Source organism: Glycine soja, chromosome 1 (assembly GCF_004193775.1).
Source record: "Glycine soja cultivar W05 chromosome 1, ASM419377v2, whole genome shotgun sequence".
NCBI lineage: Eukaryota > Viridiplantae > Streptophyta > Magnoliopsida > Fabales > Fabaceae > Glycine > Glycine soja.
This window is the reverse complement of record NC_041002.1, coordinates 52293946-52319509: the sequence shown is the minus strand read 5'-3', so window position 1 is coordinate 52319509 and position 25564 is coordinate 52293946. Positions and strand designations below refer to the sequence as shown.

At 34.8% G+C, this 25564-nt stretch overlaps 4 protein-coding genes across 4 annotated transcripts; 3 read left to right on the top strand and 1 right to left on the bottom strand.

The window, feature by feature from the left end:
* On the top strand, nucleotides 1-2033 carry LOC114421330. The gene is made up of 6 exons (XM_028387208.1): nucleotides 1-161; nucleotides 243-305; nucleotides 415-467; nucleotides 1173-1349; nucleotides 1441-1524; nucleotides 1622-2033. The coding sequence occupies exons 2-6, from the start codon at nucleotides 258-260 to the stop codon at nucleotides 1788-1790; spliced, it is 531 nt and encodes a 176-aa protein (XP_028243009.1). The 5' UTR covers nucleotides 1-161; nucleotides 243-257; the 3' UTR covers nucleotides 1791-2033.
* Nucleotides 2034-9099: 7066 nt separating this feature from the next.
* Nucleotides 9100-10864, top strand: LOC114421322 (protein JINGUBANG-like). The gene has a single exon (XM_028387196.1). The coding sequence runs from the start codon at nucleotides 9175-9177 to the stop codon at nucleotides 10555-10557; it is 1383 nt and encodes a 460-aa protein (XP_028242997.1). The 5' UTR covers nucleotides 9100-9174; the 3' UTR covers nucleotides 10558-10864.
* A 5311-nt stretch (nucleotides 10865-16175) lies between these two features.
* On the top strand, nucleotides 16176-22350 carry LOC114421304 (extra-large guanine nucleotide-binding protein 1-like). The gene is made up of 8 exons (XM_028387174.1): nucleotides 16176-17735; nucleotides 17824-17961; nucleotides 18061-18165; nucleotides 18272-18457; nucleotides 19171-19348; nucleotides 19602-19843; nucleotides 20661-20824; nucleotides 21384-22350. The coding sequence occupies exons 1-8, from the start codon at nucleotides 16593-16595 to the stop codon at nucleotides 21973-21975; spliced, it is 2748 nt and encodes a 915-aa protein (XP_028242975.1). The 5' UTR covers nucleotides 16176-16592; the 3' UTR covers nucleotides 21976-22350.
* A 44-nt stretch (nucleotides 22351-22394) lies between these two features.
* On the bottom strand, nucleotides 22395-25000 carry LOC114421312 (cytochrome P450 CYP82D47-like). The gene is made up of 2 exons (XM_028387185.1): nucleotides 23959-25000; nucleotides 22395-23218 (listed from the first exon to the last, which is right to left on the bottom strand). The coding sequence occupies exons 1-2, from the start codon at nucleotides 24919-24921 to the stop codon at nucleotides 22589-22591; spliced, it is 1593 nt and encodes a 530-aa protein (XP_028242986.1). The 5' UTR covers nucleotides 24922-25000; the 3' UTR covers nucleotides 22395-22588.
* Between the last annotated feature and the right edge of the window lie 564 nt (nucleotides 25001-25564).

Sequence of the window (25564 nt, the reverse complement as noted above, 5' to 3'; positions counted from 1 at the left end):
TTATGACTGAACTCTGAACACCCCTTCCCTCACGTGCTGCTTTACCCCGTTCCCTAACCCTAACCCTAGCACCCTCTTCCTTGCACCGTCACTCCCTCACCTCACTCGTGAAGGCGCGGAGAACCAGTTGAAGGCTTGAAGCCACCCCGACGCCGGCGAAGGTAAGTTACCTTCTTTATTGTTTTCCAAACGTTTGCGTTGCTTAAAATTTATACATAGTTTGATTTTGACGTTCTCGACAGAGAGTAAGAGCAACAATGTCTGACAGAGAAGACAACGCCCCCGAGGAATTCACAACCGAACAGGTCTCTTGCTCTTTTCTTATTTTTGTTTCAATTAATCGAATCAAAATCTTTTTTTTTTTTTGACTGGGACAAAATCAATACATACTTCATACAAGCATGTGTTTTGCAGGGTATACAACAAGACGAAGAGATTCGGAGGATTCAAAGAGAAAATAAGGCCAGGTATTGCTTCAAACCTTTGTTTACCTAGTTATGAGGTTCAGTTTACTTACCTAGTTGTTGAGAGTGAAAACTGAGAATTAAGATTTTTTTTTAAAAAAAAAAAAGAAAATGCTTTTGAGAATATTCTGTATTTCCTTTGCATCATGATTGAAAATTCGCGAATATAGATTGATAGATACTGGGATAATTTCTAGCTTGGTCTAAATACCGTTGAGGGGTTGGGGTGAATAGTTGCAAAGAATGTTACTGAGTAGATTCAAAAACTCTTTTCTATTGAAAGACGTGACTTTGCGAGCTTCTGATTCTGCTGTTTAGTGTTTAATAATCGATTAGCATTAGGTGCCTAATGGTTTTGAAGAATTTGTTGGAAAAAAGATTCAGTAAATCCGATCAAACTTGGGTCTGCTCAGTGTATATATAAAATGGCTTTCCAGCTCAACATTTGTTAAATGAGAGTCTACAAATTCTTGTAAGGATGTTGAATCGTATGATTTAATATATGCTAACCTTTAGCATCAGTTAAATTGTTCCTGCAAATGTCAATTTTTGTATCACTCTTTTTTCTGTGCTAAACCATAGGTTAAGATATAATTGCATGCGCTTCAGCTTTGTTGAAGTCACTCGCAGGATTTGTTTTTGGACTTGTGCAAAGCAATCTAATTCAGTGAGTGCCTAATTATATGGCTTTGCATTTTTGACTGGCAGGGTTGTTCGTGAAGGAAAAGAGCGTAGGAGGAGATGGGCCCAAAAAATAACTCCTCGACCATCCAAAGCTGGTAAAAAATCTGAAGATGTAGAAGACTCTGAACCACAGCAAGAATCAAATACAGCAGCAGGATTTCTTCCTGACAACATTGTCCAAATGCTTGCAGCTCGTGAGAAGTATGTATGATCTATCTTTCTTTTTCTCTTGTATCACAAATATGCGTTCTTATTTGGACAAAATCTCTAAGAGGTTATAATTCATTTGAAGACAAGTTTTCTTATCTGACAACAATGAGGAGAAAGATGAAATAAAGCCTACCACTTCTAGGAAGAGAAAATCAAGGAAATCAGGGTTAGAGATTTCATCCCTTTTAATTCTATATTCTATTTTGATGCATTCATGTTGCTTTTTACCCTGTATTTATTTATGTTCCTGCTGTGATTTGCAGTTTGAAACCTGTTATTTTGAGCGAAATAGGTCCTCCTCCATGCTTAAACAGTGCCTTAGATTTCTTGAAGAAGAAGCAAATGTCAGTTCAAAGATCTTCTTCGGTTTTGAATAATTCTAACAAAGCATTTCGTCTCCTTTCTCGGTCAGGGGTGCTTCGCAGTAAATGAGGATTTTTATTTATTTATAAACTTTTTTTTTTGCCAAGTGAGGTTAGTGTTGCAATATTTATTTTTAACCTGTTAGCATTGGTGCTGCTGTTGGTCTACTGTACTGTGTAACCTAAAGATATCCTTAAGTTTTGTTTGGATTAGAAGTAAAATACAAACAAAATGAAAGAGAAATTTGAACAAAATAGTTGTTTGAATGGATGGAAATATGAAGAAAAAAAGTGAATATTTTTTTTTCCTGTTTCTTTGAATGTGTCGAAGAGAGTTGAAAGAAAAAAGGAAATTTTATGAAAAATATAATTATATTAAATAAAAATAAAAATTGAACTTTTTATTCCATTATTTGTTTTTTAAGATAAAATAATTTTTTTTTAAAAAAATTCTATTAAAGATTATTAAACTGTTTAGAGATCTTCATTTTCCATTCATTATATGTCAATATGAGGGAGAAGTGGGTGTGTTTTTTTTTAATCTTGTGGATGAAACAGAAAAAAAAAAAACTTTTTATTTCTCAGCTTAAAAACAGTTAAAAATTTAGTGTTTTTTTTTTTATTTACTTGTTTCCTTTCCTTCCTCATATTCCCTAATATATACAACGCGTAAATGTTAGTTGCAGTTAATTGCTTGCCCACCTGTGTTTACCCCCACAGACCACCCTTCCCAAAAACATTGTATTAATTATTATTAAAAATTTTGTAACCAGTAGCTCTATAGGTATTTTGGACTTTTTTTGGGACAAATATTAGGAGCTTCTATTTGACATGAACTAACCCACTTCCATTGGGACTTAAGTGTCTGCTTGTTTAAATGACTTTTGGTACCTTGAATTAGTTTTAAATGAGGGGATGAATTTTATTGAAAAAAAATTGTTTTTTCAATTTTATATTACTCAACAATTAATTTCTCATTGTTAAGCTTTAAAATTATTTCCAAAATAAGTGTTTTAAATACTAAAATCTGAAACAAGTATGTGATATATATCTTCATCTTTGTTTTTATCTTGTTAATCCCTTCTCCAATTTGACACTCTGCCCTTTACATTACCTGTTTAATCAACATTGTTTCATTACATTTTGAAACAATTTTTAAAAATCAAAATCAAAATCACCCTAAGATTCTCTTTTGATTACAGATTCTGTCTGAAAGGACAGAGCAAGGAAAAAAGTGGCCCTTATAAAATGTATATTTTTGTTGAGTAGAAGGGATGCTGCTTAACATTTAGGCGTGGCACGACATACAAATTAGACCTGCTTATAAATTTCAGTGGTACAATCATCATTTAAGTAGTCCATTTGAAGATTGATGAGACAATCATTTATCGTTAAAACAAATTAGTCAATTTGAAGGGTGATGATACATTTAAGTAGTTTAGTACTTCCATATTCAATATACAAAATAAAACTAACAGTAGCAGCGATAAGTCAATAGTCATATCATATGGGAATTTAAGGAGAAGAGAAAGCGTCATCTTGTTGGAGCCAAATCTGGTCTTGGGCTGAGGCTGTATTGCCTTTGGAACTACCCAAAAGATCCTCAAAAGCACCTCTGATTCTGTTTAAGGACTTACGGTGTCGAATGCGATTGAGAACTTGTTGTTTGTTCAAGGTTTGCGATGAGGCTTTGGAAGACAACGAGGATTTTAGCTGGAGCTGGCTTGAGACGCCATCAAGTGTGTTAGAGTCCTTGTCTTCCATCATGAAAGCCATTTTGTTTTTGTTTGTTTGGGTAGAATGCTGCTACTAAACATAGCATAGCATAGGAGTATTGAAATGGGATGAAGTTCTAATATATATAGATGGAAACCACCAAGTTAGGAAGTGGTTTCCCTTTCAGGGTTCTCAAAGCCTGTTGTTTTTTCTCAAACTAGGGATGCGGACGTAAGTATGTCCAAGAGACATAAAGTACGTGTGTTAACTGACAAAAGTATTTAGATAGATTCAGTGCATTACTACGAAACCACCAAACAGTTTCCGCTGGCTGTTTTGTGTGATGTCAAGCGATAGTTATTACTACTCTTTATTATTCCAAGCAAGTTAATTATAAAAAGTAAATTAATATGTTCCTTCCTTATTTAGGAAAATATTAACCAGTAACTTAAGACATTAGTTAGAAAATCAAAAGTGAAAAGTTTTTATAAGAAAGTGTAATAATACATTTCTCATTGATTTCCAATGCAATTCTAACAAACTTTTTATTTGTTGATTCTTTAACTAGTACTCTATGGGTAATAGTTAGTAGGACTCCATTATTCATTTGTAGGATAAAGATGATTGGTGTTTGCTTATTTAGTTATTTATAATGCATTAAATTTCAGCCATGAAAAAATATTAAGATCTGAAAGGAGGGTGTATTGGATAGTGAGATTAAGGGGATCTTAAAAGTCATCTACCAATTTGTAGGTAAGTTCATTGTCTATTTTTAAGATGTGGTGTGTGATGGCGAGATAGAAGTTGTAATTTTAGTAAGATCTTCCTTCCTAATTCAAAATTTGGCACTCATATCACTGAAATCAGAACCTCCCCTCCTCTCCCCAAAAAGGAAAAACAGACCATAAGAAATACATTGCACACCCCTCCTCTTCGATGGAGTCGACTTGGCAGGAAAACAATGGGTAGTTTTCATTTATTTTTTATTTTGTTTACAAGTAGTTTTCATTTTTCAAGTAAACTGATGGCGTACTTCTCTTTATATTCTTTATTTATGACATTCCACTAAGAATCCACTTTACTCTTTTCAAGTCAAGGCAATAAATTATCGTCGTGGAGATGTTGGAAGGACATAAGGAAAACGAAACAAAATTGAAAATTAGTGACTAGTGAGAGCTACGAATTTCAGTCGTTACCACTTATACTCATTTAAAATTCATTTTATAGTTTTTTTTATATTAAGTAGGTACTGTAGATGTGTTGATGTAATTTAATTCAACTAAGAGTTCTATATTAAAAAAAAGATTTCAAAGGAACAAAAATAAAATTGAAAACTCACAATTTAAAGATTTTTCTCAAATACATTGATATCGGTCATAAGTTAATGAGTCATTTCTTAGGGAGTTGCAAATTTGAAATTTTAAAGATAAGTATCGGGCTAATCTTTTCAAATTTTGGAGATCAAAATGGAGATGGTTCCTCAACACTTGAAGCATTTTTAGGGAGATGTGTAAATTTTAAATTCCAAATCGATGAGAGTTATTATAACGATCTATTGTAATTTATCTATAAATACTATATTTAACCTATTTTCTCTAAAAGATATAGACAACATTTCAATTTGAGAGTAATATGTACGGTTCGGGTCGGGAAAAAAGGTTTATCTTTTAAAATTTTAGTGCATGTACTCATTTTAATTTAATTTGATTTATATTTGATTACATTTTTTGTAAAAGTCTTTTATTTCAAATTTAAAATCCAAAAGAAGTTGGTTTCTTTTCTTAAATTGCTAATCTTATAGTTATTTAACTTCTATTGATTTCAAACGTGTAAAAAATACGATTGCTAGCTATATGAAATCTTAGGATACTGTGGGGGAGACAGTGTGCAGATCCACTAAAGATTTTTGGAGCAGCCCCGTTTCTATTGATAGCATCAATCATACTGACATTTGTCTCATTCCCAAAATTGATAAACCAGAGTTTGCCACCCAGTTTTGGCCAATTTCCCTTTGCAATGCTAGTTATAAAATTCTAATAAAAGCATTTGTAAATAGGCTAAAGCCTTTAATGCCTAGGATTGTATCTTCCTATCAAACTGGTTTTATTCCCTCAAGGAGTATTCATGAAAATATTATTGTTGCTCAAGAAATACTTCACTCTATGCGTCTCATAAAAAGGAAGCCGTGGTTCTTTGTTCTTAAAGTGGAACTTGTCAAGGCTTATGACCGCATGAGATGGTCCTTCATTGCGGATATATTTCATGAAGTGGGAATTCCTGACAAACTTGCTTCTGTCATTATGCATTGCATATCTTTGGTGCAATCAAATGTTATGTGAAATGGTAATAGAGCTGCTCCTTTTGACCCGATGTCTCCGTATATTTTTTGTCATGTGTATGGACAAATTAAGCCATCTCATTATGGAAGCTGTGCAAGTGGGTGATTGGAAACCAATGAAGGCAGGTAGAAGTGGGCCTTTGATTTCTCACTTAACGTTTGCTGATGATTTGTTAATTTTTGGGGAGGCAACCATTGATCAAATGAAATGTCATGGAATGCTAGATAAATTTTGTCATATGTCGGGTCAAATGTTGAGTGCTGAAAAATCTTGCATTTTTTTTCCTCAAAGAACGTTGATCAAAATATAAAGAATGGTATTCTTTAGATTGCTCCTTTCAATGAGGTCACTTCTTTAGGTCGTTATCTTGAAGTTTCCCTTCTTGGTAAAGCGCCTAGACGAAGAGATTTTCAGTATCTTGTGGAAAAACTGGCTCATCGGGTCTCTGGTTGGATGTCCCAGCAGCTTTCTCTTGCTGGGCGCATAACTCTTGCAAAATCAGTGATTCAAACGCTTCCTGCATAACTCTTGAGGACATTCAGAAAACCCAGGGAGCTTTTATCTGGGGTGACCAAGGCATGATGAGGAAAATGCATGCAGTGAACTGGAAAACTATGATGTTTCCTAAAGACCATGGTGGTATGGCGATGTCTAACTTAGTGCAGATGGACAAGGTTTATTTGATGAAGTTAGGATGGGCCTTACGCTCTTACAAGTATGGTCTTTGGGGCGAGGTGCTGTTGGGAAAATACAATAGAGGAGCTGAAGGTAATTCTGGCCAAATCCTAACTCTAGCTGCAAATTTCCATATCTGGAAAGCCATTGCCAATTTATGGCCAATCATTGTGGAGAATGAAATTTGTATTATTGGTGATGAGGGTAATATTAATGTTTGGCAGGAAAAATGGATCAATAGCTCGATTAAATTGATTGATGTTATTCCTCATATTCCTTACAATTTTCTTAATTTGAGGGTCAAAGATCTAACTGATTTAAATGGGGAATGGGATATTACTCTGTTGAATTCCCTATAACCTATGGATATTGTTCAGTATATCATTGCTATGTTACCTCCCCAACACCAAGCTGGTGAGGATAAGAGGCTTTGGCCGAGAAGAAATTGAGATAATTCTCTGTTGTAAGTGCCCACCAGAGGCTTAATGGCTTTCACCTTCTGATTATAGAAGGGCACTGGAAGAAAATCTGGAAGATGCAAGTGCCTCAAAGAGTCAGAGTCTTCATATGGCAATTGACCCATGGAAGACTGCACACAAGAAGTAGAACAACTAAATGGAGTGGAGGCACAACTATTTGTCATCATTGTGGTATTCAGGAAGAAACTTTGGTGTGGATGCATCTAATTTCGGTTGAGATTAGAAGCAATTTCTTTGGAATGGAGGTGCATTGGATCATCTTCAATCTCAGTCATGATTGGATGAATTTATGGGCCTATGCTTGCTACCTTCTTTGGTTTTGGAGAAACAAATCGATCCTTGATAGTAACTTCATATATCCTAGGAATCCTTGGGATGATATTAAGCTTTCTTGTCAAAGGTATTTGCACAATCCGGGAGACATTCATTCTTTGAAACCACAGATTAAAGTGGAAATGTTAATTTTAAAAAAATGGAAGCCTCCTCAAGTTGGTTCCTTTTGTGTTAATATTGATGGACCTGTTAAAGATCAATTTGCTTTGGCGGGTTGTGGTGGCCTAATCCGTGATCATCAGGGGAGATGGATGGGCAGTTTTGCTAAGAAGACTGGTTGTGCTTCTCCCATTGTTGCATAATTGTGGGGGAATGTATCAAGGATTGAAGTTAGCTAAGGAGAAAAGGTTGTCTAATATAGTGTTGCAAACTGATTCCAAGGCAGTTATGCAAAGTATTACTAGCACCTCTATGGGGTGTGTTTTCTGATTCTCCTTGATTAGAGCCATCCGTCTTCTGATGTCTGAGATTAGGAGTGTTTCGGTGATTCATGCTTATAGAGAAGCTAATGTCTGTGCGGATGTTTTGGCTAATTGGGCTTGTGATATGGAGTATGACTTTCTGAGTTTTGAGCATGCTCCTTCTATGATGTTGCAGTGGCTTAGCAGTGATGCTAGGGGTATTTACAACCCCCAGTTACTTTCCTCGTAGTCTCTCCTTTTTGGGCTTTTTAGTCCCGTTAAATACAAAAAAGTAAAACATCGGTGTAACATTTTTATAACTGAATAATTATGTACGCAGCAGGTGGAAGACAGAGAGATGAAGAAATATACTTGTTTACAATAACCTTTGTAACTTAGTTGCAAGACTTACACCACCAAGATATATCAAGCACTAAACTCTTTCATTTCCCAAAAATTATAAACATGCCATTTATATGAGGGGTATTGACAATATGTTATTTAAAAAAATTAAATGAGATTAAAAAAATTATCTTTCCCTTTGTCATTTCCTTTCAACTACATATATACTAGAAAGGAAAAATTTTATTTTATCTATTTTTGTTTTTTACAAAACATTTGCTTTAAGTACTGGAAATCTCTGTATACACCTTTTGTCTCTATTATATCTCATTATTATTATTATTACTGTTAGTGTGATCACGGATTTAAAATATTTTTCCAACATTTCCGTGTATTCTCTAGCATCCAAGTACCTACTTAACTAAAATTTCTCTTGTATAGAAGTGTTGAATGGTTGCATAATTGCACGTTAACCATGGGTAGGTCTCGTGACAGGTTTATTTCTTTACATAATAAACCAGATTTTTGTTACAGGAAAAAACAAAAGCACCAATCTTAGAATATATATTTTTTTGGAAGAGGACGAAAACTTACCAATTTTAGTCTATTGACCAAATCAAACCTCGTTTGACGGGTCAAATCAACCCGTTTACTCTTCTACACATCTAAATTCGCACAATTCCTCGGATTAGCAATATGGATATCATCATCACCTGATAATTCTCTTTCACTATCTAATCTTACAACCTTTTTTCCTAATCCAAGGTTTACATTAGTTTGGCACGAATATTGACCCACGTATTCGCACACGTAACATAGTTAGACAAACAACACACATAGCAAACGTGGCATAACATAATTAGACAAATAGCTCCACATGGACAAGGCCATCAGCAACAACAACAACTACATGCCAAACAAAGTTCCTTTGTCAACCTCAATACCAAACCTTTCAACGCTCCCTCCGGCGGTTTGGCATGACAAGGAATCATTAACATTTCCTCATTAATTGTACGAACCCTCAACCCTTATTGTACCTATCTGTAAAACAAATAAAAGCTTAAGTTGCCTTTGAAGTTTGAACCTTTCGGCTTCTATTATTGTTTCTTTTTCTACTTTGCATGAGGAGTAGTGCAAGGAAGGAATAATAATTAATAAAGAAAGAAAGAATGACAGGGTCATCGAGAAAAGGACGCGGGTACATGGATGAAGGAAGTATCCATGGAAGAAAGTACGGAAAGTTAAAGAAAGACGAGTTCGATGGTTACAACTCCGATAGCCATCCAAGAAAAAACAACCCCATCACATTGGACGCGCCTCATTTGGATCCTCAAATGGAAGCAGACAACGCTCCCTACGACCCTTCCCTCTCTCCCTTATCCAAATCTCCATGGTCCTCTCACACGAACGATGACGCTTTTTCCGGCTCTAACGAAAATGACGCTCTCGTGGGCTCCCTTGTCCGCGAAGAGGGTCACATTTATTCCCTCGCTGCAACCAAGGACTTGTTATACACGGGTTCCGACAGCAAGAACATCCGCGTGTGGAAGAACCAGAAGGAGTTCGCGGGGTTCAAATCCAACAGCGGCTTGGTGAAAGCCATTGTAATTGCCGGAGAGAAAATCCTCACAGGACACCAAGACGGAAGGATCAGGGTTTGGAAAGTGTCGGGGAAAAACGAGCAACAACACAAGCGCGTGGCGACGCTGCCAACGCTGAGAAACTACATCAAATGTTCCATGAAACCGAGCAACTACGTGGAAGTGAGACGGCACCGTAACGTAATATGGATCAAACACTACGACGCTATTTCCTGCCTCAGTTTAACGGAGGATCATTCTCTCATATACTCCGCCTCGTGGGACAAGACTTTTAAGGTTTGGCGAACATCGAATTTCAAGTGTTTGGAGTCCGTTAAGGCGCACGACGACGCCGTTAACGCGCTTGTTGTGGGGTTGAATGGTATGGTTTTCACGGGGTCCGCTGACGGCACCGTTAAGATTTGGCGGCGCGAGGTTCAGGGGAAGGGGACGAAGCATTTTTTTTCGCAGACGCTGTTGAAGCAGGAGTGTGCGGTGACGTCGCTAGCGATAAATGAAGAGGGGAATGTTCTATACGCGGGTTCCTCTGAAGGGTTGGTGAATTATTGGGTTCATGAAACGAATTTGGAGCATAAAGGGGTTTTGAGGGGACACAAGTTGGCGGTGCTGTGCTTGGCTGCGGCGGGGAGTTTGGTGTTCAGCGGGTCTGCGGACATGGCGATATGCGTGTGGAAGAGGACGCTGAGTGAGGAGCACACGTGCGTGAAAATTCTGTCGGGGCACACTGGGCCTGTTAAGTGTTTGGCGGCGGAGAAGGACCCTGAAGCGATGTGTAACGAGAGAAGGTGGATTTTGTATAGTGGGAGTTTGGATAAGTCGGTGAAGGTGTGGAAAGTGTCGGAGAATATTAATGCGGGTGCGCAGAACAACAACCACCAGCCACCGAGGCTTAGTGTTGATCAGTTCCCCAGAGTGTCTTCCTTAAGGAAAATGGGGTCAAGGAGATACTAGCTGTGTGCACAAGAGAATATATAATCATATCACTCACCGTTTTAAATTGTGGGTTATAGTGAGTCAAAAAATATGTCACTGATGCCATCTTAATGCAATTCTGGAGTTTAAAATATGTTGATGTTGCGGACTGTAAGTTAAAACCATGATACTACTCATTGGTTTGGGTTTCATTTGCTAGGTTGTTGGTGGTGTATATATGTTTCGTGTTCAAGTGTGTGTAATATGTATTGATACATTAATGAGTTAGAGGAGGAATGTATACCTCTTGACTTCTAACAATTGTTTGTAAATGTTTTGGATACCAGATTGTGAATTATGACTTTCTTTTCTCTTTACTTTTTTTTTTTTTTTTAAGTTTCCTTTTTGTGATGATGGGAAGGAAGCCTGGGGAGTTAAATGGAAATATTACACACGCGGAAATATGTGATTTTATGGACAGATAGTGCATAATACATACAACTTAATTAATGTGATGTTTTGGTTGAAGAAATGGAAATTGGAAAGGAAAGGAGTTGAAGATAAAAAAAAGGTGATAATACAACAACAAAAAATTGAAATGTCTCGTATATTCTGGTGTGGATGACAATTTGTTTGCTAGTGATGATATAGTCATATATATGGATCGAAATAAAAAAGTTTCTAAGAATTGTGAGATAACAGTTGACGGACGAGATTTGCAGAGATTATATTAAATAAAGATAACAATTTTGAGTTCGAAGAGTTATTTTATAATAGGATTAAGTACTCTTTATAATTTTTAAATTTATTCTTTTTAATTTTTATAGTTAATAATTGAAGGTTTTAGTTCATGAAATTCACATTTTAATTCTTAAAAGTATTTGTTATTAAAAAAATTTAATTCAGTTAGTTTTTTAACAGTAAAGATGTTTTGAGAATTTCACTTATTAAATATAGAAACTAAAAGGAATAAATTTAAAAATAATAAGAACTAAATAGATAATTAAACTTTTATAATACATTATTGTATATATATGTATGTGACTCAAGTGAGACTTTGTTAAAAAGCTTGGTTATCATCGTGCCATGGTTAAGTCGAATTCATTCGTAGATAGTTGGTTCCTCAATGAGGGTTGTCCTTTAACGCATGTGTGCTCATCGTTAATTTTTTATATAAAACGTGAAGGTGTTTGGTTTCAACTTAATTTATAAGTAGAGTCGCATTTTAAGAGAGACAAATCAAGTTGCATATTTGTTTGTGAAGGATGAGTTGTCTTCTAGGGATCATCTTATGTTATTTTTTGTTGTGCCTAGCTAGTTTTATTTTGCCTGCCTTTATGGATGATGTAAACTCGTTTATTTTTTCGCATGGGTATTAATTTTTTAGTTTCCGCCTCCTTTTATTTATTGAAAAAAAATTGTACTAAAAGATTTTTGTCCATATTAAAAGCATTTTATAAGGATAAATTTATTGAGAATTATAACATGTCATTTAGTGAGGGTTATATAATTTGTAAATACCATAAATGTTATTTCTATTATTATACATGATGGGTGAAAACATAAATAAGAAATATAATAGCCATAACTATTCACGAATAAATGTAATGTTCTAAAGGCATAATTATTCATAAAGATTAATACTTGACAATTATAAAAAAGAGTTAAGGTGTATAAGTCAGATGAACAATTTTCCTTTTTTAACACCTCATTATTAGAGAAAATCAAGAAGAATTGAATATCAAAGAACTCAATTTTTTTTCATCAAATAATTATCAATAGATTCACGTACACTTCCACTCCACCTATGTTATTATATTATTGATGGTTTGACATAAAAAAATAAGGTTTGATATTTTTTCATTATGTAGTTTTTCCTCTCTTTAATTTTTTTCTAGCATATAGTCAAGACTATATAAATCACAATATGATGAAATATAAATTTTTGACTGGTTATTAATTTGTTGACATGGAAAAGAGAATCGTTAAACAGTTTAGTATATATTCAATTATAATGAGGATGAACTTTGAGAATAAAAAAAGTAAAAGTCCATTAATAAATAAATAAAAAAAGAGAGAATGACAACTATTGAAGTCTAACATTTTTTGTGTAAGTTCTATTTATTTTTAGACTCTTGTCTGTTTTTAAAGATTTTTTTATTCATAAAAATTAAAAATAGATATCAGAAATTTATAATATTCACATTAATCAACTAAACTAAATCTTATCAATTTTTTATAAGAAAAATGAAGCTTAAACGTCTTTCTCTTTGTACTGTTTTTTTAATAAAATTTAAAAGAATTTTTTTATTTGAATCACGAGTGATTTTGGTTCCTATGGTTTTAATTTATAAAAATACTTTTAAAATCAATCAAATTTGATTTGTCAAATAAGTTAAAATTGAGTTGATGCAAACTATGTGTTTATGACACGATGACAAGCTCAAATGACATAATAGGTCAAAACATAGTTCGTTTATATATATAACGTGACAGACTAATATTATGTCACAAAATTGATTCTATTTTTTTTTCCTTTTCAATTCAAAAGTATATTCCGTACCCTTTATTTTTTTTTTCTTTTTATGAATTAGTATATAGTTATACTCTGTCGACCGTATCCAAATACTTTACCTTACACTTTAATCAAATTCATTTACGAATTAACTAAGATTTTTCTAATTCAATCATTTACTGGTTATTTTTACAGCAATCATTCACTGCTTATTAATATGAAACACCAATGATTAACTCGATTAATTAGTTTATTTTGATGTAATAATTACAATATTTTATAATCACTTAATTAATAGTTTGTTTTAATATTTGATGTAAGACTAAACATTGTTGCAAATAATTAAACTAATGAAGCTAAACTACACTTCTATATTTTTGAAAATATTTTAATTACATTATATTTCCATTTATATTAAAAAAAATCATATGTTTATTGTTAATATCTGACACAGTTAATAAATTGAGCAATGTGTACCATCTTTTTAAGAAAGATAAAATTCATTTTGATAAATATTTATAACTTAATGTCTTAAATGGTTAGTTGTGAGATATTACTACTTAAATGCATTTTAATGAAAATAAATATCTTAATAATAGTGAGAATAAATATCTTAATAATAATAACAAATATTAATAAGTCATTTATGTACAGATTTAATTACTACGTTTTAATGACTCTAAATTCTATCTATATATTTAAATTTAGAGACTTTAAAAAAAGTAAATACAAATTTAACCACTTAATGGATATATTATTTTTAATTTTGATAAACTATTAGTATTGTTTTGTTAGAAGTCTTACTTTGCCTAAAAAAGGATTTGATGCGGTACTTAAAGTCATGAGACTCTGTCATTTAATTGATTAATGCTTTGGATTGAACTCATATAACATGCTTAAGTTGTAATAAATGATGTTTTGATTGAGACTATGAAAGATATTATTTATAAGGTGGATTAAGGTGTAAACTAAATATTGATAAGTCTTTTCAAAAAGTAAAGTGATAGTAATTAGGAGTATTTGTAGATTAGATTGTATTAGATCAATTTTAAGTGAAAAATCACCCAATTCAATCATTTTGATTTTGTTAATTTATGATTCAATTTTTAATTAAGTTATAAATGCATTTTAATGAAAATAAATATCTTAATAATAATGAAAATAAACATCTTAATAATAATAACAAATATTAATAAGTCATTTATGTACAGATTTACTACGTTTTAATGACTCTTTCTTCCCCATTCACCCAACAAGTCATTTACTTTCCGAAAATCCTTTGATTTTCCCCTCTTTTTTTGGTTTTAGGGTTTTGCGAGGGTTTTAGGAGGTTGCTTTTAATTTGACTGTTTTAGCCGTTTCGTTGTTTCATTCGATTGGATTCTGTTCATTGATTATTGAATTCAGATGTATTTTTTTAATAATATATTAACGTTTGAGCTAAGTTACCTAGAATTATCAGGGATGATTCTTTTTTTTTTTTGGGGGAGGGGGGGGGGGGGGTCATTACAGATTGTGTATCAGAAATTCTTAATTTATGCAGTTTGGAATAGGTTGCATTATATAATGTTACCCCTAATTGTTGCTTTTGCACCTCTTTTGATGCTAATTTATCTGTTTTAGCTATTGGTTTTGAATTCAAATGTTCAGAAATTTTATTCATGTCATTTTAAGGTTTAGAAAAACAAAATTAGGATGAAATGTCTTCTGACATTTAGCTTATGTTCACTTTGATGGTCCATTTTTACCAGGGTTTTATCAGGTGTGTTGTGTTTTTTATTACATCATTTTGATGTAATAATTACAATATTTTATAATCAGTTAATTAATAGTTTGTTTTAATATTTGATGTAAGACTAAACATTGTAGCAATTAATTAAACTAATGAAGCTAAACTACACTTCTATATTTTTGGAAATATTTAAGTTAGATTATCTTTCCATATATATTTTAAAAAAAATCATATGTTTATCGTTAATATCTGACAATGTTAATAAATTGAGCGACGTGTACAATCTTTTTAAGAAAGATAAAATTCATTTTGATAAATATTTATAACTTCAAGTCTTAAATGGTTAGTTGTGAGATATTACTACTTAAAAGCATTTTAATGAAAATAAATATCAATAATAGTGAACATAAACATCTTAATAATAATAACAAATATTAAGAAGTCATTTATGTACAGATTTACTACGTTTTAATGACTCTAAATTCTATCGATATATTTGAATTTAGAGACTTTAAAAAAATTAAATTCAAATCTAACCACTCATTGATATTAACATCGTAATCTTATTTTTTTTATATAAAAAATTAAAGGTTCTAAGTTTAATGGATATATTATTTTTAATTTTGATAAACTATTAGTATTGTTTTGTTAGAAGTCTTACTTTGCCTAAAAATGCGGTACTTAATTTTGAGACTCTGTCATTTAATTGATTAATGTTTTGGATTGAACTCGTATAACATGCTTAAGTTGTAATAAATGATGTTTTGATTGAGAGTGGGAAAGATACTATTTATAAGTTGGATAAGGTGTAAACTAAATATTGATAAGTCTTTTTAAAAGTAAAGTGATAGTAATCAAGAGTGTTTGTAAATTAGATTGAATTAGATCGATTTTGAATAGAAAAATTATCATATTTAATTATTTTGATTTTGTTAATTTATCATTTAATCGATTTAATTTAAATTTCTAATTCAATCGAATTCAATTTAAAATAATTTTAATCATACTTTTCATGTTTTATTTATATCTCATTATATAAGTAATAATAGAATATTTATTGATCTTAACTCAAATAATTAGTACACATATCTTTAATTAAATATATTTTTTAAAAATAGATATAAATTATATGATAATTTTACAAATATAAGAAATAAAAATAAAAATAATTGATACTATAAATTTATGAATAAAAAATATATTTATATATAAGTTTGGTTTGAATTGATTCGATACAAAGTATTTGGATTTTTCAATCCGTTTGATTCTGGGCTTTTTCGATCCATATTTAATTAGATGAATAAATGAATACCACTAATAGTAACATATTTATCCGTGTTGATTAGAATTAAAAGTAAATATGAACAACAAGAATTGTTTATTTGGAATAATAACATTGATAGCGAGAAGTCAGGGAGATTAAATGTAATCGCGCGCAAGAGAGTGATGGAATGAGATTGGCACCAGAACAGATTCTTCTTCAATCCAATCCTTCATGGCTCCATCCGTTACATGTTTTTTCTTTTTCCCAAAACTAACGTAAGTATATGGAGGATTTGATAAAACAAGTGCACACGCAACTTATGTGCAAAGGTGGCCCAAAAAAGAAGAAAGATTCCCCCAATTCCCCTCCCACTCACTCCCTCACCTAAAAATTACCTTTTTCTTTTCTTTTCCTTTCTTCTCACTCTCACGCACGCATTCATTCTCACTGCATTATTATTCTCTCAATCATCATTTACAAACCATTTCTGTTTTCCTTTCATGGTTTTATTGTATTCCTATTTCGCTTCCGATTAGGGTTCCACCGCTTCTCTTCTTCCAACCATGTCGCCGGCGGCGCCCAATGCTGCCGAGTACTCGTTCGCCGTCGAGTACGACGGCCCGCCGCTAACTTGCGACCTCCCTAGGGCGGTTCCGATCAGCGTCGACAACATTCCGGTCGCCGCCGTCGTTTCCCAGGTTCCTCTCTCCGACGCTTTATCTCTACCGGTCGTGCAGCCGCTCCTGCTGCCGCAACACCACCAGCCCCTCCGAACCGAAGCTAGGGTTTCCAAGATAGCGTCCGAAACTACGGTCTCTCCCACCTCCGTGATCGCGTTCGAGCACCGAGCTTCGCAGAGCAACGTTGGCGAGCTCTCCGGCGAGCTGAGCAGCTCTGGCGCGTTCGAGTTCTCCACCGGGAACGACGGCTCCGGCGAATTGTCCGATTTGGGGGGAAGTTCGAGAGTGCTGGAAGAAACTAGAAGCTCTAGTACCGTTGAGTTTTGGGACAAGTCAGGGAGAAGTTCTGGCGCGTTGAGGGTTTTGGAAGACGGAAAAGAGAGTTTGGATTTCAACGAGTTGAATCAGCAAGATTGGGCGTCCACTGAGTCAGTGCTGAGTTTGGAGTATCCATCAACTCGGGTTTCTTCTCTCAAGGCTGAGGATATCGATGCCAAACGTCCCCCTATTGTTACTTTCGATGTGGACACTGATGATGCGTTGGATGAGGAGTTTGATGTGGACGACACTGTGAGTAATAAACCTGTTAAAAGGGCACCTCTCACGAAGGGGAAGAAAGGGTCTTGTTATAGGTGCTTCAAGGGGAGTAGGTTTACTGAGAAAGAGGTTTGTCTCGTCTGTGATGCGAAATATTGTGGTAATTGTGTGCTTAGAGCTATGGGGTCTATGCCCGAGGGGAGGAAATGTGTGACTTGCATTGGATTCCCGATTGATGAAGCCAAAAGAGGGAGTTTGGGGAAGTTCTCTCGGATGCTCAAGCGTTTGCTTAATGACTTGGAGGTTCGCCAGATTATGAAGGCTGAGAGGTTTTGTGAAGCGAATCAGCTTCCACCTGAGTATGTTTGTGTGAATGGACATCCACTTTCTTATGAGGAATTGGTTACGTTGCAGAACTGCCCCAACCCTCCGAAGAAGCTGAAGCCAGGAAACTATTGGTATGATAAAGTATCTGGCCTTTGGGGGAAGGTATTCATTTAAATGCATTTGTGATTTGTATGGTTTTTGAATTTTGAGTGTTATTACTACGGTTGCTGATTGGTTTATGATTTCACAGGAGGGACAGAAGCCTTCACAAATTATTAGTCCGCATCTGAACGTTGGAGGCCCCATCCAACCGGATGCTAGCAATGGAAACACTCAGGTTTTCATCAATGGTCGGGAAATAACTAAAGTGGAGCTTCGTATGTTGCAGGTCGAAAATTCATATTGAGAGGCTCTCTCTTAATAACCATATCTTGTTTATTGTGAAACAGAATTTTTGAAAGAATCCTGTTTTGGTTGTTGTGTGCAGTTGGCAGGAGTTCAGTGTGCTGGCAACCCACATTTTTGGGTCAATGAGGATGGTTCCTACCAAGAAGAGGGGCAGAAGAATACAAGGGGATATATATGGGGAAAGGTAACTTCTTTTCTTTTATTTTTTTTGGACGGGGGAGGTATTTGTCTCTTGTTTCCTTCCAGCCAAATGTTATTTATTACACACTTCTTTCATTTCTGCCTGTTAGGCTGGAACGAAGCTTGTATGTGCTTTCCTGTCCCTGCCAGTTCCTTCTAAATCTTCAAATTCTTTGGGAGAACAACCCTCCAGTCTGGCTAGCAGAACAATGCCTGACTACCTTGAGCATGGGATAGTTCAGAAGCTTCTCTTAGTTGGTTGCAGTGGATCTGGAACGAGCACTATTTTTAAGCAGGTGATTTCTTATTTGATCTGTGAATCAAGTCATGTTTAAATTTCTTTTGGATTTATTAGTTACATTAAATTGGACAAAATATGGTCTGTACTCTTGTAGGCACCTGCTACCATAATAATTGTTTCTTAATTCTCTTAAACTGAAAGGAAAGAAACTTCTGTGAGTTTTCTAAACACTAAACATGAGTATTTTACCTAGTTAATCACAATAAATTGTGGACACTGGACAGTAATAGTTTCAATCCTGCAAAGGTTACTGTAAATGTTAATTGGATGCACATTTATGTTACTCTCTTTTGTGTCATCTGGTATTTCCTTATTCAGAAAGGCCAATAATGGCAGTAAATGACAACTGACTTCATAGTTGGACATAGTATGTGATTTTTCATGGGTACTTGTGGAATTGTTTAAATAAAATTTTGTCAAGCCCCCTCCTCAATGTAAAAGCAAAGGCTGTTGTAAATGTTAATTGGATGCCCAATTGTGTTACTCTTTTTTGTCCCATCTAGTATTTCCTTGATCAGAAAGGCCAATTTTGGTGGTAAATGACAACTGAATTCATAGTTGGATGCAGTATGTGATTATTCATGGGTACTTGAGAAATTGTTTAAATAATATTTTGACAAGCTCCCTTCTATATATAAAAACAAAGTCACTGATAGAGATGCTGGCAATAGTCAATGTAGTCATAGAATTGCAAATTATTTGTGGCAGGCCAAGATTCTGTACAAAAGTGTCCCATTCTCAGAAGATGAGCATGAAAATATAAAGTTGATCATTCAGAGTAATGTTTATGCCTACCTTGGCATGCTGCTCGAGGGACGTGAGCGTTTTGAAGAGGAAAGTTTGGGGGATTTAAAAAAAAGGCAATCATCTGTACAAGATACCACAGGTATTAGCTTTGTCTCCCTCCCTTACACTTCTCCCTCAGAAATATGTGCTTTATATTGAGGTTTGACTTAGTATCCTAGCTATCTTCCTTTTAAAGCACCAATTGTGCACCATTTAGTTGTCACTTGTTGGTCCAAATGGCTTGTAGCATGCTTATGTGTATGTTTGAGGTATTGTTATGGTACGTAGTTCTGTTCTTATCTTTTTCTGTATTATACTAAAGAATTGACTGTTACAATTATGGTTTTCTACAGGAACTAGTCCAAGGCTTGATGAGAAGACTGTATATTCCATTGGTCCAAGATTGAAAGCATTCTCTGATTGGTTACTGAAAACTATGGTGTTGGGCAAACTTGATGCCATCTTTCCAGCTGCTACTCGTGAATATGCACCATTGATTGAGGAATTATGGAATGATGCTGCCATTAAGGCTACATACGAAAGGAGAAGCGAATTAGAAATGCTGCCTAGTGTTGCCGGTTATTTCTTAGAGCGGGTAAGATAATTCTTAAATTGTATTACTTTGTATGCTTTTGTCAAATTAATTGTGTAAAACCCTTAACCCTCTATATTTTTGTTTGTTACTTGCATATTGAAGAGAATGTTGTGCGTTTTCAATTATACAAAATGAATTCTGTGATTATTGAAGATAATGAGATCCTCTACTAAGCAGCATGAATAAATCTTCTAAAGTATCAAAGGGAACAACTAATTAAGGTGCACTTGTAAGAAGTAATTTGATGCTTCAGGCTGGTAAATTTGATCTAAGAAGCTCCTTAAATACATTTAAAAATTTTAAAACTGGCTAACTGAGTTCTTTATGGAATAACGACTTTTCATTTTATGAAGGGATTTTATATTTAATCAATTTCTTCTGCAAAGATGAGAAAAACAATGGAGGGATAAATATAATTGTTGTACATGGTGGTTTCACAAGTTTTAATGAGAGTAGGTGTTGGACTGGTGGGTGTAAATTTGGTTGTAAAAGGATCATTTCTCAGGGAGAGGTAGTGGCTATTGTACAATGGACATTGGGCAGAAGCATTAAGCTTGAGGAGTAACATTAAATTTCAGTCTAGCAAATTCAGCTGTTTATGAGTATAAATTAAAACCGCTTTTCACATGCTAGCATTATTAGAATGCTTCATTAATATTATTTTATTGTTGCACGAGCTTGCTTCCTTATTTTCTTTTCTTCTAGGTTTCCATTTCTACTTTTTCTCTCCTAGAAGAAGTTGTTGAGTTAGTATCTTTGACAACTTGTGCTGTTCATGGACACTGTTGTTTCTAACTATGACAATTTTCTGTTTTAGGCTGTTAAAATATTAAGGACAGATTATGAACTCTCTGATTTAGATATCCTTTATGCCGAGGGAGTTACTTCATCTAATGGGGTGGCTTGTGTGGAGTTTTCATTTCCCCAATCAGTGTCTGAGGAAACTGTTGACACTACCGATCGATATGATTCTTTAGTCAGGTACGTGAAAATTTTTGTGCCATTTGTTATGCATCAGAAATGTGTTGCCGCTCTGATTAAATCCAATTGCTCTTGTAATTGTTTTCTCTTGGCAATTAATAGCACTACTGAAACTGCCAAGGTACAAGGGTTGTAAATGCAAGCACATCAGAACTAGAAAATATCTAAAGAAACTAAATGCAGGATAAGTATGGTAGAATTGTAGTAAGGATGAATTATAATCTTCACTAATATGATGTTTAAGAAACACAATGGAGGTTTCTCCCATCTCTGGATATGGATATGAAGTGCTCTCATTTTTAATGTCTCTATTTTTTATATTTTAGATAAATTTTTGTATTCATTGGATAGAAGTGCCAATATCATACTGTAATGGTTATTGAAGTGCTTTTATAGTCGGGCTTAGTGTGTAAAAGTTGAACTTCTTATGAGAAAGATGTGCTCCAATTTCTATATTTGTTGCAAATGCGGGAAAGTGAAATATTATTGTCCCTCAAGGTCATTGTTACACCTGCTGTTGAATGTTTCTGATGATTCATAATTTTTGTCTGGTTAACAGGTATCAACTAATTAGGGTGCATGCAAGGGGGCTAGGAGAAAATTGCAAGTGGCTAGAGATGTTTGAGGATGTTGAAATGGTCATCTTCTGTGTTTCCTTGACTGACTATGATCAGTTTTCTGTTGATGGCAACGGTTGTCTCACTAACAAGATGGTACTAAGCAGAAAGTTTTTTGAAACCATTGTCACTCATCCAACCTTTGAGCAAATGGACTTCTTGTTGATATTGAACAAATATGATCTGTTTGAGGAGAAAATCGAACAAGTTCCTTTGACCGAGTGTGAATGGTTCTCTGATTTCCATCCAATAATCAGTTGCAATCGTCCCAACAGCAATAGCAACAGCATTAATAATAATCCCTCCCTTGGTCAGCTGGCTTCACATTACGTAGCGGTTAAGTTTAAAAGGCTTTATTCATCTCTTACAGGACGAAAGTTGTATGTGTCCCTGGTGAAGGGGTTGGAGCCTGGTAGTGTTGATTCATCACTTAAATACGCCAAGGAAATTTTGAAGTGGAGCGAAGAGAGACCAAACTTTAGCTTGAGTGAGTACTCGATGTATAGCACTGAGGCGAGTTCATGCTCTCATTGATTGCTAATTCAGGCAAGAGTTGCAAGCCATACTTATGTATGGCTTGATATCTGTTCGTGTACATATACTGCTAACTGAGAGTAAAATGGATGGTTTCCTCTACTAGCTATCCACTTGTATGATTCGCTAGACGTAGACACATGTAGGTAAGGTTTCCAGCGATTAGAGTATGCTGGTGAGTCAGTCAGCACATACCACAGATCATGGTGTAATGCTCAAATTCATTTTTTATTTTTCATATTGTAAGGTAGCAACTTGATGATAAATTTGTATATCACTTTTAGTCGGTCTGTCAACTTACATTGGAGTTGCAAACCTGCATCTGCGTGCTAGAAAATACATGATGTATCACGGCGGTATATCGTTCAAGCCTAAGATATTACTATCCTGTTTGTGAATGGCATAAAAAAGACATAATATTCGTGAAGGTTATTCATTCACTTTCATTTATCTTTTACCCAAGTTCAGAATTATCAGAATACTACAAATTGCTCCAGCAATCATAATACAGTGCAACTTAATTAAACATGTTATTACAAGATGGAAAGCCCCGATTTCAGTACCCAGAAGCTTCCTGACCATATATATTTTGAGAAACCTAGCTTAATATAATCTAGTCCTCATAAAATTTGGTGTCTTGACGAGGAGTTAGGAGAACTTCAAGCGGGGTTGCTTTTAAATTTGTGAGTCCGAAGCTCTCTGTCATGTCAACAACTTGATTTGAAGGAGAAGCAACATTGAAAGAATGTAAGAGTCTAGCCAAGGTCAAGTGCACCACACGCAGAGCGAGTGATGCCCCAGGGCATGCTCGCCTTCCAGAACTAAAAGGGACGAGCTCATAGTTCTGACCCTTTACATCAACATCTTTGTGGCTTGTCAAAAACCTTTCAGGCTTGAAATCATTAGGGTCACTCCAAACACGACCATCCCTGTGGATCTTCCAAGCATTCACCATCAATTGTGTGCCTGCAGGAATGTGATATCCACATGAAAAGGTGCAGTCTTCCATGGCTGCACGAAGGGTGATAATTGGACTTGGTGGATACAGGCGCAGAGTTTCCTTCACAACGGCTTGGAGGTACACTAACTTCTTTATGTCAGATTCGTCTACTTTCCTGTGCTTGCCCATAAGAGTGCCCAGTTCATGTTGGGCTCTTTTAAGTTCTGTTTGATGGTTAAGTAGCAGAGATAGTGCCCATGTTAGCGTGACCATGGTGGGGTCAGTTCCTGCTAAAATCAAATTCTGCAAATATATACAAGTTCATGGTTGTAATTCAAAATTAGACGTCAAACAGAACGTTCATGTGCACCAACGTAAAATTTGGAGAAGTGCACTCCTGCTGTGGGTGTTAATAGCTTTGATATCTTGTGATACTGAAGGATTTTAAAATAAGAGAGATTTTCTTCTGAACAAGTGGACCCTTGTGGCCTCGCAAAACAAAACTAATAGCTTTTGATATATTCTTTGTTCCTTGTGAAAAGACTTGAGTAGACGAACCAAATTATTAAGAGTTCGTTACATCGTACGAAATAATAAGAAGCGAGGTTGAACAACAAAATAAAAAAAGGGGGAAAATTGACAGGAATAACAGTGGTAGTGGTAATGGTTTTTGTCAACACAAATTTGTACTCTTTAGCATTTTCGAATCATTATTCAAAAGAAAATATATATCAACTTTTTTCGAAATTTATGTCTTGTACTCCTGCTTTTCTGTTGGAATAATTCCTTTTGAATTTATTACTTAGATGGACTCAAGATTGCAATGGTTCGTTTATTGATTTATAAAATGCTACGTTAGATTCAGCATAATTTATCTCTTTTCTTTTAGAACCAAAGGCTTAAAAGCGTCTTATGAATATCCTTATTAGCATGTCCTAAATTATGTAGTTTATAGCACAAAGTCTTGGATTCCTTTTGGACTCCATCAATTGTAAAAGCAAGTAGCAACCATGAAAAAAAAGAGAGCCGAACATTTTACTTACCAGGCAAGTAGCTTTGATGATGGTATCTGAATCATAACCAGAAATCTCTGTACCCTGCAGAACATTCAGCATGACATCCATGAAATCATCTTGTTCTTCCTTTCCATTCACACTCAAACCTCTTTTCTTTTTCCTTTTGTGTTCCTCTAGCCACCCTTCAACTAGAGTGTCCAATTCACTTGCAGTTCTCTTCATATCCTTTTCATATCCATTGATATCCAACCACCCCAGAAATGGAAATGAATCAGACCACACAAACACCCCAAACAAGCACACCCAGTCTCTCATAACTCTCCTATACCTTCTTGCCTCACCTTCAGCATGATCATCACCAACCCCACAATAAGACTTCCCTCCCACCATTCTGAGAGCAATATTATGCGTCAAATCACCAAACCACTGCTTCATATCCACCAAAACCCCTCCCTTTGGACAACCGTTTCTTGTCCACAACTTATAAAGCTCTTTTACTGCAGCATCTAACTCAAACGTTCTTGTGTCCTTGAGTGGCTCAAGACGATTGTTAGAAAGAAGTTCTATGGTAGTTAATTTCCTTACCTGACGCCAGTAAGAACCATATGGAGTGAAGCCAAACATCGCATAGTTGTAGCCCATTAGCTTTGAGGCTGCAACACATGGTCTGGTGGAGAATGCTTTGTCATGGACAGTGAAACACTCTTTGGCCATCTCCCAACTACTCAATACTAGAACTTTGTATGAACCAAGTTTTATTGTGAAAATTGGACCATGTTTCTCAGCCATCATGCCAAGTGTTTTGTGTGTGAGTTGATGACCATTGAAGAGGTGCAAATGGCCAATGATAGGCCATGCACCTGCTGCTTGAGGTGCACTACAGATCTTCTTTGTATTGCCACAAAGTGTTCTCTTAAATTGATAAAACAAGGCGCACACTAACAGGGCAAGAATGCTTGAAATAAGAATTTTGAACTGAAAAGCATCCATGACCCTGATGCTCTTGAAATACCAAATTTAGCTAAAGAATTTATAGGCAACACATATGTCGGTTATCTAGTTGCTTAGCTTAGCCTCGCATCTTACCATCTATATAGGGGTGTCACTTTGGGTGTTCTTTTCAAGATTTTCACCATTAGTAGTGGAGTTAAGTCCTTTTTTTTTTTCAATAGTAGTGGAGTTGCGTTAAGTGATCCAATAATAACAAAAACTCTTAGATACCAAACACTTTGTCCATAATATTATCACATCCTAAACCAAGTTTTTTTTTCTGGATATTTAACACACACAGGACATAAACTTAAATCATTTATTAAGGTGAAAATTAAAATAACCTTTCATTAGTTAATTCACGTGCTCGGTTTGTAAACCAAGTTGTTTAAATGAAAAACATTTAAAATATACTTAATTAATGAGTAATTATAAATATGTTTAGTGACTCACTTAAAATTGGTACTTTAAAACATTTTCAAGTTTTTAGTCTCATAGAAAGTGTATGAAAGAATTGGCTATTGTAGATTTAGTAGTTTCATAATATAAAAAAGTTGTAAGAAAGGAGGGTGAGCCAAAAACAAAGGAGTGACTTGTTTGAATTTTTGTGAGAAGTCAAGGTGTGCAAATTAGTTTTTTTTAT